Source organism: Acipenser ruthenus, unplaced genomic scaffold, assembly GCF_902713425.1.
Source record: "Acipenser ruthenus unplaced genomic scaffold, fAciRut3.2 maternal haplotype, whole genome shotgun sequence".
Lineage (NCBI taxonomy): Eukaryota > Metazoa > Chordata > Actinopteri > Acipenseriformes > Acipenseridae > Acipenser > Acipenser ruthenus.
The window spans coordinates 115650-132500 of record NW_026708117.1 but is presented as its reverse complement, the minus strand read 5'-3'; the positions used below and the strand labels follow the sequence as shown (position 1 = coordinate 132500).

The window sequence follows — 16851 nt, the reverse complement described above, 5'->3', positions numbered from 1 at the left end:
TCCACTCTGCTGTCCTCTCTCTCCCTCGCTCTCTCTCCGACTTTCTCTCTCCCTGTCTCTCTCTATCTCTCTCTCTCTGCTCTCCACTCTCTCTCTCTCTCTCTCTCTCTCTGCTCTCCTCTCTCTCTCTCTCTCTTTCTCTGTGTGTTCCCCTCCTCCCCACATCCTCTCCTCTCTTTGATCTAATGCTTTACATATCCGCTCAGCAAATGACGTTTTCAAAAAACAAAAAATGTGTACATTATTATTATTATTATTATCATTATTAATAATGTATTTGTCAGACGCCTGCTTTTATCCCAGGCGACTCACATAGCTGTCACAGGGCAGTGCAGACAGAGTTACAATGCAAGCTTCATTGTAATTTAAAAACTACTGCTCCCAGCATCCCTCACCACCGCCGCAGGTGAAGAGGCATGCTGGGAGCTGTAGTCATAGCCAGGGCTGCACCGATACACTGTGCAACAAGAGCACAGCTCATTGCAGTGAGAGAACTACAGCTCCCAGCATCCCTCGCCACGGCCGCAGGTGAAGAGGCATGCTGGGAGCTGTAGTCATAGCCAGGGCTGCACCGATACACTGTGCAACAAGAGCACAGCTCATCGCAGTGAGAGAACTACAGCTCCCAGCATCCCTCGCCATGGCCGCAGGTGAAGAGGCATGCTGGGAGCTGTAGTCATAGCCAGGGCTGCACCGATACACTGTGCAACAAGAGCACAGCTCATCGCAGTGAGAGAACTACAGCTCCCAGCATCCCTCACCACCGCCGCAGGTGAAGAGGCATGCTGGGAGCTGTAGTCCCATAGGGTTACAATGCAAGATTCATATTGAAACACAGTGCAAATCATAACACTGCTAGAATACAAGATGAAGGAGGAGGCAGCGAGGCAGGATCGCAGCGAGTTCTCTCTCCAGCGTCCGTTGAGGATCCAGTAACACGACGCTGAGCTCAGGCAGGTCCAGAGCAGAGCAGGAGGGGCGGAGCAAGAGATCTACAAGCGCATTGATGTCATTTTGCCCGCAGCTGTACATGATGTATCGTAATAGAGGTCTGTATCGCTTGTGATACGAGACCACAGCATAAAGAACTACAGCTCCCAGCATGCCTCACCATTGCCGCGGGTGCAGAGGCATGCTGGGAGCCGTAGTCCTAGCCCAGCAAGTTCACTCTACAGGGGGAACTACATATCATATGTTAACAAGGGAACATTATTCAGCAGCTTTCACTGGACTCTATGAAGCTAAACCAGTTTTTGTAAGCTTGTCTGTGTGTTTCTGTCCCCTTTCCTGTTTGGAATGAATCGCAGGTGTGGGTCTAGTCAAGTCATCAGATTAGACAGTCGCTGATTTCACAGTTTTGCGTGATTTTTCAGTGCCAGTGGTTTGATTTCATGCGCAGATCAGCACCACAGAAGCCGTGGGCTGCCCTAGCAGATTCACACACGGCTGTACGTTTTAAATGTTCTTAAAGAAACGCGGTTTCTATAATTCTGCCCATCAGTCTTCCTCCTGTTATCATAACGACAGCTATGTCATTGATAAACATTTTGCCCGCAGCTGTACATGATGTATCGTAATAGAGGTCTGTATCGCTTGTGATACGAGACCACAGCATAAAGAACTACAGCTCCCAGCATGCCTCACCATTGCCGCGGGTGCAGAGGCATGCTGGGAGCTGTAGTCCGAGCCCAGCAAGTTCATTCTACAGGGGGAACTACATATCATATGTTAACAAGGGAACATTATTCAGCAGCTTTCATTGGACTCTATGAAGCTGAATCAGTTCATTCTATATAGAGGGGGTGGAATTCAATATGTTAACAAGGGAACATTATTCAGCAGCTTTCATTGGACTCTATGAAGCTGAGGGAGTTCATTCTATATAGAGGGGGTGGAATTCAATATGTTAACAAGGGAACATTATTCAGCAGCTTTCATTGGACTCTATGAAGCTGAGGGAGTTCATTCTATATAGAGGGGGTGGAATTCAATATGTTAACAAGGGAACATTATTCAGCAGCTTTCATTCCACTTTATGAAGCTAAACCAGTTTTTGTAAGCTTGTCTGTGTGTTTCTGTCCCCTTTCCTGTTTTGAATGAATCGCAGGTGTGGGTCTAGTCAAGTCATCAGGTTATACCGTCGCTGATTTCACAGTTTTGCGTGATTTTTCAGTGCCAGTGGTTTGATTTCATACCACAGAAGCCGTGGGCTGCTCTAGCAGATTCACACACGGCTCTGTGTGTGTGTGTGTGTGTATATAGAGTAGATAAGGCAGTTATGAAAGTGTAGATTTCGCCAGAGCTACGTTGTATTCAAAATACCAGAACCTGTTTTTTTTAAAAAGCCGAGCTCTTGGCTTTTCAGAATCTTAAAATAACACAAAATAGACGCTGCAAAGGGGAAATAGACGCTGCGCTATTTTGAGAGTGGCGACTATCAAGCTAAAATAACCCATTGTGACACTGCAGCGGCAACGCTAGCACGAGTATAGGGCAGCTGCAATGGGGTGAGGCTGGTAGAATGGGACCACAGTGTGCTAACTATACCCTCAATGATCTTCAATGGCAGACAGACAGACAGCGGCACTGCAATGCTTCTGTATTACACTGAGGGGCAATGGTAGCACAAGTATAGGGCAGCTACAATGGGGTGAGGCTGGTAGAATGGGACCACAGTGTGCTCACTATACCCTCAATGATCTTCAATGGCAGACAGACAGACAGCGGCACTGCAATGGCTCTGTATTACACTGAGGGGCAATGGTAGCACAAGTATAGGGCAGCTACAATGGGGTGAGGCTTCAGTGTTTAAACTTGAAACGACTCGCATGGCAGGAAAGCTGTCTTTGAACTCTTAAGGGTGTTGGAAGGGGGGGGGGCAGTGGTGGGAGGGGTCTTGCGAGCTGTGTTTCTGATTGGCTGTGCTTCTCTTCCAGATTTTGGGGAATCAAGACGATTGGTTTAAGGCTGAGCTGCACGGACACGAAGGGTTTGTCCCCCGAAATTACATCGAGAGACGCACCCCTGGGTAAGTCTGTCTGTCTGTCCCATTCTACCAGCCTCACCCCATTGCAGCTGCCCTATACTTGTGCTACCATTGCCCCTCAGTGTAATACAGAACCATTGCAGTGCCGCTGTCTGTCTGTCTGCCATTGAAGATCATTGAGGGTATAGTTAGCACACTGTGGTCCCATTCTACCAGCCTCACCCCATTGTAGCTGCCCTATACTTGTGCTACCATTGCCCCCTCAGTGTAATACAGAACCATTGCAGTGCCGCTGTCTGTCTGTCTGCCATTGAAGATCATTGAGGGTATAGTGAGCACACTGTGGTCCCATTCTACCAGCCTCACCCCATTGTAGCTGCCCTATACTTGTGCTACCATTGCCCCTCAGTGTAATACAGAGCCATTGCAGTGCCGCTGTCTGTCTGTCTGTCATTGAAGATCATTGAGGGTATAGTGAGCACACTGTGGTCCCATTCTACCAGCCTCACCCCATTGTAGCTGCCCTATACTTGTGCTACCATTGCCCCTCAGTGTAATACAGAGCCATTGCAGTGTCGCTGTCTGTCTGTCTGTCATTGAAGATCATGTTTTCTTCTCCAGCTGGTTTCACGAGAGCATCACCAGACAGGCGGCTGAGGAGATCCTGAAGGCCAGAGACGTGGGAGCCTTCGTGATTCGAGGCAGTCAGAGTTCACCTGGAGACTTCTCCATTTCAGTCAGGTGGGGTCGTTTTCACTAAGAACACAAAATACACCCGTCTGGGCGCGGGGGGGGGGGGGGGGAGGGGGGAGGGAGTCACACAGTCAGGGGAGCGCAGGGGTCCCCGAGGCTCTCCCCTGGTAAAGGCACGGCCACGTGGGGCGCAGGGGGGGAGTCACACAGTCAGGGGAGCGCAGGGGTCCCCGAGGGTCTCCCCTGGTAAAGGCACGGCCGCGTGGGGCGCAGGGGGGGAGTCACACAGTCAGGGGAGCGCAGGGGTCCCCGAGGGTCTCCCCTGGTAAAGGCACGGCCGTGTGGGGCGCAGGGGGGGAGTCACACAGTCAGGGGAGCGCAGGGGTCCCCGAGGGTCTCCCCTGGTAAAAACTTCTGTTTATCATGATATATTGAGGCTTCATAAAAGCATCTAAAGGGCTAATAATTCCATCCAGGGTTTCTGTGACGTCATAAACTATGAGAGCGAAGGCGGAGCTTCTAAACTGTCACAGAACCCCGAGATGGAATTGTTTTCCTGCGACTCACTGAAGAGGCCCGTCTGTTATTTTTTATAATCCACGGATACCCCTGCGATGCTGATATTAAAGAGGACGAGGTTCCGCGGGACAGTTGGGTGGTTTTTGGTTTTTTTAAACGTCGTGTTTCAGCGCTGTACAGACGTTCTGTGTCGTTATCCGTTAGAGCTTCAGCTTGATTTGGACGATCTCCTTTACCTTGTTTTAATTTCCCGTTCCTCTCCGGTTTCTCTTGAGATATACGAATGCACCAGCTTGACATCATTTTAACGTATTCTCATCGTGTTGCTCATTAATGAACATTTCTGCTCTGTGGGTGTCGTCCAGCGATTGAAAACGAGACATTTTGTGTTTTGAATTGAAAGCAACGGTCTTGAAGAGTCGAAGGGGTCAAAGTTCAAGCATATTTTCCTCTAGAGGAAGTATCACTTTTTGACGTCACTCCTGTGGGATTATCCCTTCTTTCAAATAGCTCAGTATTATTTCTTATTTCTTAGCAGACGCCCTTATCCAGGGCGACTTACAATTGTTACAAGATATCACATTATTTTTACATACAATTCCCCATTTATACAGTTGGGTTTTTACTGGAGCAATCTAGGTAAAGTACCTTGCTCAAGAGTACAGCAGCAGTGTCCCCCACCTGGGATTGAACCCACGACCCTCCGGTCAAGAATCCAGAGCCCTGACCGCTACTCCACACTGCTGCCCAAATATAGCCTTCATCCATGTATTATATATATTTTGAACGCAGCTTGAATGAACTGATTTCTTCATACAGTTCTGCATCATCAGCCCTGGCTGTTCTCTTAACAGCTGGCACTAATTCAAGAATGTGGATAAATATTAACAGAGAGGTGAAGAAATCTCGCCCAAGCCTTTTAACTGAATTCCCCTTGGCTTTTCATTTCAAAGTCACCACCCTGTCGATGACATCATCCCCCCCCCCCCCCCCCGGCGACAGTCTGTGCTGTCGCCGTGGAGACGAGGACCGTGACTCAGATCACTAGCATGAGATGAGGCGTGGTTTGATGGAGAGGAGGTGCGGTTTGATGGAGAGGAGGTGCGGTTTGATGGAGAGGAGGTGCGGTTTGATGGAGAGGAGGTGCGGTTTGATGGAGAGGAGGTGCGGTTTGATGGAGAGGAGGTGCGGTTTGATGGAGAGGAGGTGTGGTTTGTTCAGAGAGGAGGTGTGGTTTGATGGAGAGGAGGTGTGGTTTGTTCAGAGAGGAGGTGTGGTTTGTTCAGAGAGGAGGTGTGGTTTGTGGAGAGGAGGTGCGGTTTGATGGAGAGGAGGTGCGGTTTGATGGAGAGGAGGTGCGGTTTGATGGAGAGGAGGTGCGGTTTGATGGAGAGGAGGTGCGGTTTGATGGAGAGGAGGTGCGGTTTGATGGAGAGGAGGTGCGGTTTGATGGAGAGGAGGTGTGGTTTGATGGAGAGGAGGTGTGGTTTGTTCAGAGAGGAGGTGTGGTTTGTTCAGAGAGGAGGTGTGGTTTGTTCAGAGGAGGTGTGGCTTGTTCAGAGAGGAGGTGTGGTTTGTTCAGAGAGAAGGTGTGGTTTTGTTGAGACGAGGTGTGGTTTTTTCAGAGACGAGGTGTGGTTTGTTCAGAGAGGAGGTGTGGTTTGTTCAGAGAGGAGGTGTGGTTTGATGGAGAGGAGGTGTGGTTTGTTCAGAGAGGAGGTGTGGTTTGTTCAGAGAGGAGGTGTGGTTTGATGGAGAGGAGGTGTGGTTTGTTCAGAGAGGAGGTGTGGTTTGTTCAGAGAGGAGGTGTGATTTGTTGGAGAGGAGGTGTGGTTTGATGGAGAGGAGGTGTGGTTTGATGGAGAGGAGGTGTGGTTTGATGGAGAGGAGGTTTGGTTTGTTCAGAGAGGAGGTGTGGTTTGTTCAGAGAGGAGGTGTGGTTTGATTATTATTATTTATTTCTTAGCAGACGCCCTTATCCAGGGCGACTTACAATTGTTACAAGATATCACATTATTTTTACATACAATTCCCCATTTATACAGTTGGGTTTTTACTGGAGCAATCTAGGTAAAGTACCTTGCTCAAGGGTACAGCAGCAGCGTCCCCCACCAGGGATTGAACCTACAACCCTCCGGTCCAGAGCCCAGAGCCCTAACCACTACTCGGAGATGAGGTGTGGTTTGATGGAGAGGAGGTGTGGTTTGATGGAGAGGAGGTGTGGTTTGATGGAGAGGAGGTGTGGTTTGTTCAGAGAGGAGGTGTGGTTTGTTCGGAGAGGAGGTGTGGTTTGTTCGGAGAGGAGGTGTGGTTTTGTGGAGAGGAGGTGTGGTTTTGTTGAGAGGAGGTGTGGTTTTGTTGAGAGGAGGTGTGGTTTTGTTGAGAGGAGGTGTGGTTTGTTCAGAGAGGGGTGTGGTTTGTTCAGAGGAGGTGTGGTTTGTTCAGAGGAGGTGTGGTGTGATGGAGAGGAGGTGTGGTTTGATGGAGAGGAGGTGTGGTTTGTTCAGAGAGTAGGTCTGGTTTGTTCAGAGAGGAGGCGTGGTTTGATGGAGAGGAGGTGTGGTTTGTTGAGAGGAGGTGTGGTTTGTTGAGAGGAGGTGTGGTTTGATGGAGAGGAGGTGTGGTTTGTTCAGAGATGAGGCGTGGTTTGATGGAGAGGAGGCGTGGTTTGATGGAGAGGAGGTGTGGTTTGATGGAGAGGAGGTGTGGTTTGATGGAGAGGAGGTGTGGTTTGTTCAGAGAGGAGGTCTGGTTTGTTCAGAGAGGAGGCGTGGTTTGATGGAGAGGAGGTGTGGTTTGTTGAGAGGAGGTGTGGTTTGTTGAGAGGAGGTGTGGTTTGTTGAGAGGAGGTGTGGTTTGATGGAGAGGAGGTGTGGTTTGTTCAGAGATGAGGCGTGGTTTGATGGAGAGGAGGTGTGGTTTGATGGAGAGGAGGTGTGGTTTGATGGAGAGGAGGTGTGGTTTTGTTGAGAGGAGGTGTGTTTTTTTCAGAGAGGAGGTGTGTTTTTTTCAGAGAGGAGGTGTGGTTTGTTGTAGAGGAGGTGTGTTTTTTTCAGAGAGGAGGTGTGTTTTTTTCAGAGAGGAGGTGTGGTTTGTTGTAGAGGAGGTGTGGTTTGTGCAGAGAGGAGGTGTGGTTTGTTCAGAGAGGAGGTGCGGTTTGTTCAGAGAGGGAGGTGTGGTTTGATGGAGAGGAGGTGTGTTTTTTTTCAGAGAGGAGGTCTGGTTTGTTCAGAGAGGGAGGTGTGGTTTCTGCTTTCGCTTTTCCAGTAAAAAGCCGCGTTTGTGACGTCAAAAAAAACTCCCCCTTCTCTCCTCTCTCCAGACATGAAGTGGATGTGCAGCACTTCAAGGTCATGAAGGACGGCAAAGGCAGCTACTTCCTGTGGGCCGAGAAGTTCCCTTCTTTAAACCAGCTGGTGGAGTTCTACAAGACGACGTCAATCTCCAAGCAGAAGCAGATATACTTACAGGACGGGACCAGGGAGGAGGTACTGACATCACAAACCACGACGGGACCCCCCCTCGGACATCCGCAGCAATCTGCACCTTTATTAGCATCTGTCCTTACCTGGCTATGAGCTGCATTCAGCTCACCTGGAGAATCCTAACAGCCGGGCCCCCCCCCTTCATTCACCCTGTTAATTACTTACTATTAATTACATGTGTGGGTCTAAAATATCTACAGAGAGGTGTGGTAAAGCATAGTGAAGCATTGTAAAGCACAGAGAGGTGTGGTAAAGCATAGGGAAGCATTGTAAAGCACAGAGAGGTCTGGTAAAGCATAGGGAAGCATTGTAAAGCACAGAGAGGTCTGGTAAAGCACAGGGAAGCATTGTAAAGCACAGAGAGGTCTGGTAAAGCACAGGGAAGCATTGTAAAGCACAGAGAGGTCTGGTAAAGCATAGGGAAGCATTGTAAAGCACAGAGAGGTCTGGTAAAGCATAGGAAAGCATTGTAAAGCACAGAGAGGTGTGGTAAAGCATAGGGAAGCATTGTAAAGCACAGAGAGGTCTGGTAAAGCATAGGGAAGCATTGTAAAGCACAGAGAGGTCTGGTAAAGCATAGGGAAGCATTGTAAAGCACAGAGAGGTCTGGTAAAGCATAGGAAAGCATTGTAAAGCACAGAGAGGTCTGGTAAAGCATAGGGAAGCATTGCAAAGCACAGAGAGGTCTGGTAAAGCATAGGGAAGCATTGTAAACCACAGAGAGGTCTGGTAAAGCATAGAGAAGCATTGTAAAGCACAGAAAGGTCTGGTAAAGCATAGAGAAGCATTGTAAAGCACAGAGAGGTCTGGTAAAGCATAGGAAAGCATTGTAAAGCACAGAGAGGTGTGGTAAAGCATAGGGAAGCATTGCAAAGCACAGAGAGGTCTGGTAAAGCATAGGGAAGCATTGTAAAGCACAGAGAGGCCTGGTAAAGCACAGGGAAGCATTGTGAAGCACAGAGAGGTCTGGTAAAGCATAGGGAAGCATTGTGAAGCACAGAGAGGTCTGGTAAAGCATAGGGAAGCATTGTAAAGCACAGAGGTCTGGTAAAGCATAGGGAAGCATTGAAGATCATTGAGGGTGTAGTTAGCACACTGTGGTCCCATTCTACCAGCCTCACCCCATTGCAGCTGCCCTATACTTGTGCCAACGTTGCCCCCTCAGTGTTTCTCTCTGTGTTCTCAGGGGAAGCGAGGGAGTTTGGAGGAGAGGTTTGGAGGCGCTCTGAATCCACCCACACAGAGACGGCAGTCCGAGATCCCCATCACACAGCAGGTACACACCCTCATCACAGCGAGGGGAGTCCGACTCCCGCTGCACAGCAGTGTGATCCAGTCCTGGTTTCACTAGGAGTTTAATAATCAGACACACCTGAGCTTGTTAGCTAGACACACTGGGGGCTGATCAAGCTGGTATCAGTAAAACCTGGACTGGATCACGCTGCTGTGGGATAGGAGTCTGATTCCCATCCCTGATCTCTCTGTCTAAATATCCCACAGTTCCCAGCAATATCCTGTAGCTCTCTTCACTATAAAATCAGCTACAAACCTCCTTCAACCAAAGTCTAGCTACAGGGCTGGGAATCAGACTCCCGCTGCACAGCAGTGTGATCCAGTCCTGGTTTCACTAGGAGTTTAATATTAAGACACACCTGAGCTTGTTAGCTAGACACGCTGGGGGCTGATCAAGCTTGAATTGCTTCAGCCAAGCGGTTCTGAGTTCCTCCCATATAGAGTTTGTATCATTTAAAAAATCTGCTTTTGAGAATCCTAACAGCCAGACAGCCTTTCTCGTTCCATAAGGGTCCTGTGATGACAGCTCTGCCAGCCCCGCCCACTCCCTCTCTGTCTGGGGATGAATTGCAGAGGGGGCGGGGCTAGCTGAAAAGGTTGTCACCTGATCTGAATGGAATGGGGAAGGCTGGCCGGGTTCGCCAGGCGAGAGCCAAGCAGCTCCAAAGGACAGGTGAAGGAAGATTTAAAAATGATGAGAAACAGACAACCAGCGAGAATGAATGAATGAAGCAAAACACCAGGTGAAAAAAATGATCAGGAAAAACAACCGGGTGAGAAAAATAATCAATAAAAACAACCGGGTGAAAAAAAATACTCAATAAAAACAACCGCACACACACAGACACTGACACACAGACACACTGACACAGACAAACACACTGACACACACACTCACAAACATACACTGACACACAGACACGCACACACAAGTCCCCCTTTTCAGTGTTACTTTTTTCCCCTCAGATGAAGAGAGGCAGCCTGGAGGAGAGAGCCCAGAGTATGGGGGGCTTTGGGAATTCCAGTGGCTTGCCCCCCCCACCCAGACGACAGTCTGACCCCCCCCAGGTAAACAACAACAAGAGACTGTCCGATAGAGTCTGTGAACTGGGAGCATTGTGAAGCACAGAGAGGTCTGGTAAAGCATAGGGAAGCATTGTAAAGCACAGAGAGGTCTGGTAAAGCATAGGGAAGCATTGTAAAGCACAGAGAGGTCTGGTAAAGCATAGGGAAGCATTGTAAAGCACAGAGAGGTCTGGTAAAGCATAGGGAAGCATTGTAAAGCACAGAGAGGTCTGGTAAAGCATAGGGAAGCATTGTAAAGCACAGAGAGGTCTGGTAAAGCATAGGGAAGCATTGTAAAGCACAGAGAGGTCTGGTAAAGCATTGGGAATTATTGTAAAGCACAGAGAGGTCTGGTAAAGCATTGTGAAGCACAGAGAGGTGTGGTAAAGCATAGGGAAGCATTGTAAAGCACAGAGAGGTCTGGTAAAGCATAGGGAAGCATTGTGAAGCACAGAGAGGTGTGGTAAAGCATAGGGAAGCATTGTAAAGCACAGAGAGGTCTGGTAAAGCATAGGGAAGCATTGTAAAGCACAGAGAGGTCTGGTAAAGCATAGGGAAGCATTGTAAAGCACAGAGGTCTGGTAAAGCATAGGGAAGCATTGTAAAGCACAGAGGTCTGGTAAAGCACAGGGAAGCATTGTAAAGCACAGAGAGGTCTGGTAAAGCATAGGGAAGCATTGTGAAGCACAGAGAGGTCTGGTAAAGCATAGGGAAGCATTGTAAAGCACAGAGAGGTCTGGTAAAGCACAGGGAAGCATTGTAAAGCACAGGGAGGTGTGGTAAAGCATAGGGAAGCATTGTAAAGCACAGAGAGGTCTGGTAAAGCATAGGGAAGCATTGTAAAGCACAGAGAGGTCTGGTAAAGCATAGGGAAGCATTGTAAAGCACAGAGAGGTCTGGTAAAGCATAGGGAAGCATTGTAAAGCACAGAGGCCTGGTAAAGCACAGGGAAGCATTGTAAAGCACAGAGAGGCCTGGTAAAGCACAGGGAAGCATTGTAAAGCACAGAGAGGTCTGGTAAAGCACAGGGAAGCATTGTAATGCTGCTTACAAAATCTCATTCTCTCTCCCTCCCCCTCTCCTTCTTTTCTCTATCTCTCTCTCTCCCTCTCCCCCCCTCTCTCTCTCCTCTCTGTCTCTCTCTCCTCAGAGCTCTGGAGGGGTGCGTGTCAGGGGTCTCTACGACTTCATAGCGGAGGAGAGCGACGAGCTGGGGTTCCGCGCTGGCGATGTCATCGAGGTGCTGGACCAATCGGACTCCGCCTGGTGGCGAGGTCGCCTGAGAGGCCAGACGGGGCTCTTCCCCTCCAATTACATCACTCCATTGTGACATCACCAGGGCCGGCCAGCCAATGACAGGGAACTGAGAATTACGCATCATTGTGTTTGAAAGCAGTAGAAGCGATTTTCATTAGTTTTCAACGGACTTCCATTCTTTAGAAGTGCGAAAAGAAACTTCATGGATTCAACGGCAAACGTTTCCACTAGAAGTCTCTCTCAGCGTCTTCAGTGTAAATTCAATGGCAAACGTTTCCACTAGAAGTCTCTCTCAGCGTCTTCAGTGTAAATTCAATGGCAAACGTTTCCACTAGAAGTCTCTCTCAGCGTCTTCAGTGTAAATTCAATGGCAAACGTTTCCACTAGAAGTCTCTCTCAGCGTCTTCAGTGTAAATTCAATGGCAAACGTTTCCACTAGAAGTCTCTCTCAGCGTCTTCAGTGTAAATTCAATGGCAAACGTTTCCACTAGAAGTCTCTCTCAGCGTCTTCAGTGTAAATTCAATGGCAAACGTTTCCACTAGAAGTCTCTCTCAGCGTCTTCAGTGTAAATTCAATGGCAAACGTTTCCACTAGAAGTCTCTCTCAGCGTCTTCAGTGTAAATTCAATGGCAAACGTTTCCACTAGAAGTCTCTCTCAGCGTCTTCACTGTAGATTCAATGGTTTCTTCTGGTTTGTGGTTTGAATTGATGAAGTTTCTTTTTGTGAAGGCAGTCCTGTGAAATTTTTGCAGCTCATAATAACGCTGACAGTGCTGTGGCGTTAAAGGTAGGGCCGCACTTCCCAGCTCACCTGGATGCTGAAATTGACCCCGCCCCCTTCAGCTACCATTAACCAATCAGCTGCTGCTTCCCCAATTGACTGACACGCTTTCAGCCAGTAACGTGACCCCTCCCCCTCCCGAGATAACACCACTGACCTCGGAAGTGTAAGTGACACAGACTTCCTGGAAGTGAAGGTACGCAAACTCGGAACTTCCTTTAACCCCCCCTGACCCCCGGTGTCAATTTTAAAACGACAGGATTTTTGCTGTAACTGTGTGCTTCTTTAGAAACTCCACGCGTTTCAGAACTCTGCAGGACAAGGTGAAATTTTAATGGGATCGATTTTGTTCGCTGCCGTAACTTTTTCAACCCGTCGCGGTCCATTTATTCAGCGCCTGTCCGGGCGCGTCGGGTCCAGTTTATTTTCACACACGCAGTTTATTTTACACAAAAGTAATTTTATTCCCAGTAAAACAGGTTTAACCCTTTGCGGTCCATTTATTAATCGCGCGTCAGGCACGCCAGGTCTAATTTATTTTCACACGCGCAGTTAATTTTAGACGCGCTGTTTAAAAGTATTTTTTTTCACAGTCAAACGGGTTTAAAAGGCCCTGCATATCAACAAAGCACTCACTAGGCATCTCCAGCCCCGCCCCACCCTTTCGTTTGCTATAGCGTTCACCTATGTAAGAAATAAATAATTATAATAATAATAATAATAGTCGTACATACCGATCGATCATCTCCGGATCACTCGTTTTATCACCAAACTCCTCAATAATGCGATCCAAGTCATTATTTTATTACTATAACATCTGAAAAAAGCTCTGCAAATGTCCGTGATAGTCTCAGTGCGCTGACGCACTCAGCCAGCTTGTTTATTATGGACGCCCATTATCTGATACCTGATACCATGTATGACTATTCATGAAATACGCCTTTTTTTTTTTTTTTTTTTTTTTTTTTCCGGCTTGTCTCGGCTCCTGTCGCTCCCACTCGGCAATTGAATGGTTTTCTCGGCTTTATCCGGAGAAAAAACGACTAAACACCCGTTTATTGCGTTGCTATAATGATGTCGGACCCAGTCCGACAAAGGACCTGTGAGGAATAATTGCAATGTCGGACCCAGTCCGACAATGGACCGCAAAGGGTTAAACGTCTCTGCATGTCAACAGGACTCTCAGTACTGCCTCTCCAGCCCAGCTCCTCGCTCGCTGTATTTATCACATCCCTCTTCATAGTTGTGCATACCGATAAATCATCTCCTGATCGCTCGATTGATCACCAAACTCCTCGATAACGAGACCCGAGTCGTTATTTTATGACTGGAACATCTCAAAACGCTCTGAAAATGTCTGTGATGTTCTCTGAGCGCTGGATGCAGAAGCAGCTGTCTTGTTTGTTTGTGTCCGTGTTATCTCTGTGGTGCCGGGGCGATGTGTGTTGCTCAGATCCGCCCCCTTTTTTTTTTCGGCTTCTCTCGGCTCCTGTCGGTCTCGTTCGGCCATTGAATGGTTTTCTCGGCTTTTTCCAGAGGAAATAACGACTAGAGACCCGTGTTTGAGTTTTTTTGGTGTCGGATCGGCAGTGTGTTGCAGGAAGGGGGGCCAGGTTGATAATGGTTCCACAGTGTGGTGTGCCTGATGTAGAGTTTAGATGTGATTCTGAGAGCTCTAATGAATTTAATTGTGTGTTATGCCGTGTATCTTCCACTAGGGGGCAGAGTGTTTCAGGTAAATGGTCACTGTACAGTTTAGACATGATTCTAAGAGCTCTAGTGAAGATTAATTGTCTGTTATGCAGTGTATCTTCCACTAGGGGGCAGAGTGTTGCTGGTTAATGGTCACTGTACAGTTTAGACATGATTGAGAGCTCTAATGAAGATTTTAATTGTCTGTTATGCCATGTATCTTCCAGTAGGGGGCAGAGTGTTTTGGGTTAATAGTCATTGTAGAGTGTTTACATCATTCTGAGAGCTCTAATGAATTTAATTGTGTGTTATGCAGTGTGTCTTCCACTAGGGGGCAGAGTGTTAATGGTCACTGTTCAGTTTAGACATGATTCTGAGAGCTCTATTCAGGCCACATGGTTTTATTTACATATATATATATATATATATATATAATATTTTTTTTATATATTTTTTAAATAAAGTCCCCAGGATTTATCAAGTTTCAAAACCTCAATTTTAATTAATTATTTTTTTTTCCAATCCATCTCCTTGCTGATCGACTGCGTTTCATTTCATCCTCAGTTGCTTCTGTTTGCCTGGAGACTCTTAATCGCCCTGCACTGAACTCCCCAAAGCTGTTAAAATCACACGGGCAGCTTTTCCAGCTAGCCCCGCCCACTCAGCACTCTACCCAAACAGAGAGAGGGGGCGGGGCTGGCAGAGCTGTCATCGCAGGATCTGATTGGAAGGAGGGAAGGTCTGTCTGGCTGTTAGGATTATCCAGACAAACTCAAAGCAGCTCGAAGGCGGGTAAAACCAGGTTTTAAAAATGATCAGAACTCAATATTGGAGGAAAACTGAACCGTTCGGACTGAGCGAAACGAAACGGCATTAAAACAGTGAGGAGAAGGAAGGATGGAAACGAAGAGATTCAAACGATACGTGAGTCTGCTCCATAAAACTCAGGGAAACAAAGGGACTGGGAGCTTCGCTCGGCACTCGGACAAAACGTTGCCTTTTTATAGATATAAATAAGCTACTACTGTATTTTAAAAATACTCTGCTTTGAAACGGTCGTCTGTGTGTGTGTGTGTGTGTGTGTGCGTGTGTGTGTGTCTGCATGTGTGTCTCAGTGTGTGTGTGTGTGTGTGTGTGTCTGCATGTGTGTCTCAGTGTGTGTGTGTGTCAGTGTGTGTGTGTGTGTCTGTGTGTGTCTGTGTGTCTCAGTGTGTGTGTGTGTGTGTGTGTGTGTGTCTGTGTGTGTGTGTGTGTGTGTGTGTCTGTGTGTGTGTGTGTGTGTGTGTGTGTCTCAGTGTGTGTGTGTGTGTGTGTGTGTGTGTGTGTGTGTGTCTCAGTGTGTGTGTGTGTGTGTGTGTGTGTGTGTATATAATATATGGTTTTGTAAGAATGGCTCAGAAGAGCCAACGTTTCGTTTTCTTTCAAAAGGGAAAGTGTGTTTCAGAAGAAAAAAAAAAAGGGCTGGGGGTGTTTATGGGGTGTGGATGCCATGGCAACCACGCTCGCTTATTTCTATTGAAATCTATTTTTATATGCAATCCTTATGAAACTTTGTTTTATAATTTATTTTATACCAAGAGCCAAAAAAAGACCTGCTTTATATATATATATATATATATATATATTGAAGATCATTGAGGGTATAGTTAGCACACTGTGGTCCCATTCTACCAGCCTCACCCCATTGTAGCTGCCCTATACTTGTGCTACCATTGCCCCTCAGTGTAATACAGAGCCATTGCAGTGCCGCTGTCTGTCTGTCTGCCATTGAAGATCATTGAGGGTATAGTTAGCACACTGTGGTCCCATTCTACCAGCCTCACCTCATTGTAGCTGCCCTATACTTGTGCTACCATTGCCCCTCAGTGTAATACAGAGCCATTGCAGTGCCGCTGTCTGTCTGTCTGCCATTGAAGATCATTGAGGGTATAGTTAGCACACTGTGGTCCCATTCTACCAGCCTCACCTCATTGTAGCTGCCCTATACTTGTGCTACCATTGCCCCTCAGTGTAATACAGAGCCATTGCAGTGCCGCTGTCTGTCTGTCTGCCATTGAAGATCATTGAGGGTATAGTTAGCACACTGTGGTCCCATTCTACCAGCCTCACCCCATTGTAGCTGCCCTATACTTGTGCTACCATTGCCCCTCAGTGTAATACAGAGCCATTGCAGTGCCGCTGTCTGTCTGTCAGTTTTTCCTCCAGATTAAATATTCTCTTTTTACAGTCCATTGCTTTTTTTGTACAATCAAACACAGACAAAACCAACTGAATGCTAAACTGTTTGTAATCATTGCATTTTTTTAAATAAAAATATATAAATATAACCTGAAGCTCTCAAGAATCCGTTCTGTTTTTCATCTCTGTTTGTTGATCAGCTCTGAACTCCAGAAAGGGAAAGCACTCAAAAATAAAATGTTTCTGCCGGTACGATAGAGATCTCTTGCTCTCTCACTCACCTATAGGCAAAAGTTCTGTAGCCAAAATCACCCTGTGGAATGAACTTGCTGGCTAGGACTACAGCTCCCAGCATGCCTCTGCACCCGCGGTAATGGTGATGCATGCTGGGAGCTGTAGTTCTTTATGGTGTGGTCTCGTATCACAAGCGATACAGACCTCTATTACGATGCATCATGTACAGCTCTGGGCAAAAGTTTAGCAGCATCACCCTCTATATAGAATGAACTGATTCAGCTTCATAGAGTCCAATGAAAGCTGCTGAATAATGTTCCCTTGTTAACATATTGAATTCCACCCCCTCTATATAGAATGAACTGATTCAGCTTCATAGAGTCCAGTGAAAGCTGCTGAATAATGTTCCCTTGTTAACATATTGAATTCCACCCCCTCTATATAGAATGAACTCCCTCAGCTTCATAGAGTCCAATGAAAGCTGCTGAATAATGTTCCCTTGTTAACATATTGAATTCCACCCCCTCTATATAGAATGAACTGATTCAGCTTCATAGAGTCCAATGAAAGCTGCTGAATAATGTTCCCTTGTTAACATATTGAATTCCACCCCCTCTATATAGAATGAACTGATTCAGCTTCATAGAGTCCAATGAAAGCTGCTGAA

General features: G+C 47.2%; 1 protein-coding gene across 1 annotated transcript in view; it reads left to right on the top strand.

The window, feature by feature from the left end:
• Positions 1 to 13038, top strand: part of LOC117968009 (GRB2-related adaptor protein 2-like) — a 19535-nt gene extending 6497 nt beyond the window's left edge. Inside the window, exons 3-8 of the mRNA XM_059019852.1 lie at positions 2937 to 3028; positions 3608 to 3727; positions 7521 to 7686; positions 8870 to 8959; positions 9943 to 10044; positions 11192 to 13038. Of these exons, the coding sequence (XP_058875835.1) occupies positions 2937 to 3028; positions 3608 to 3727; positions 7521 to 7686; positions 8870 to 8959; positions 9943 to 10044; positions 11192 to 11371 (750 nt within the window). The 3' untranslated portion in view covers positions 11372 to 13038. The remainder of the gene's footprint in view (positions 1 to 2936; positions 3029 to 3607; positions 3728 to 7520; positions 7687 to 8869; positions 8960 to 9942; positions 10045 to 11191) is intronic.
• Positions 13039 to 16851: the final 3813 nt, after the last annotated feature.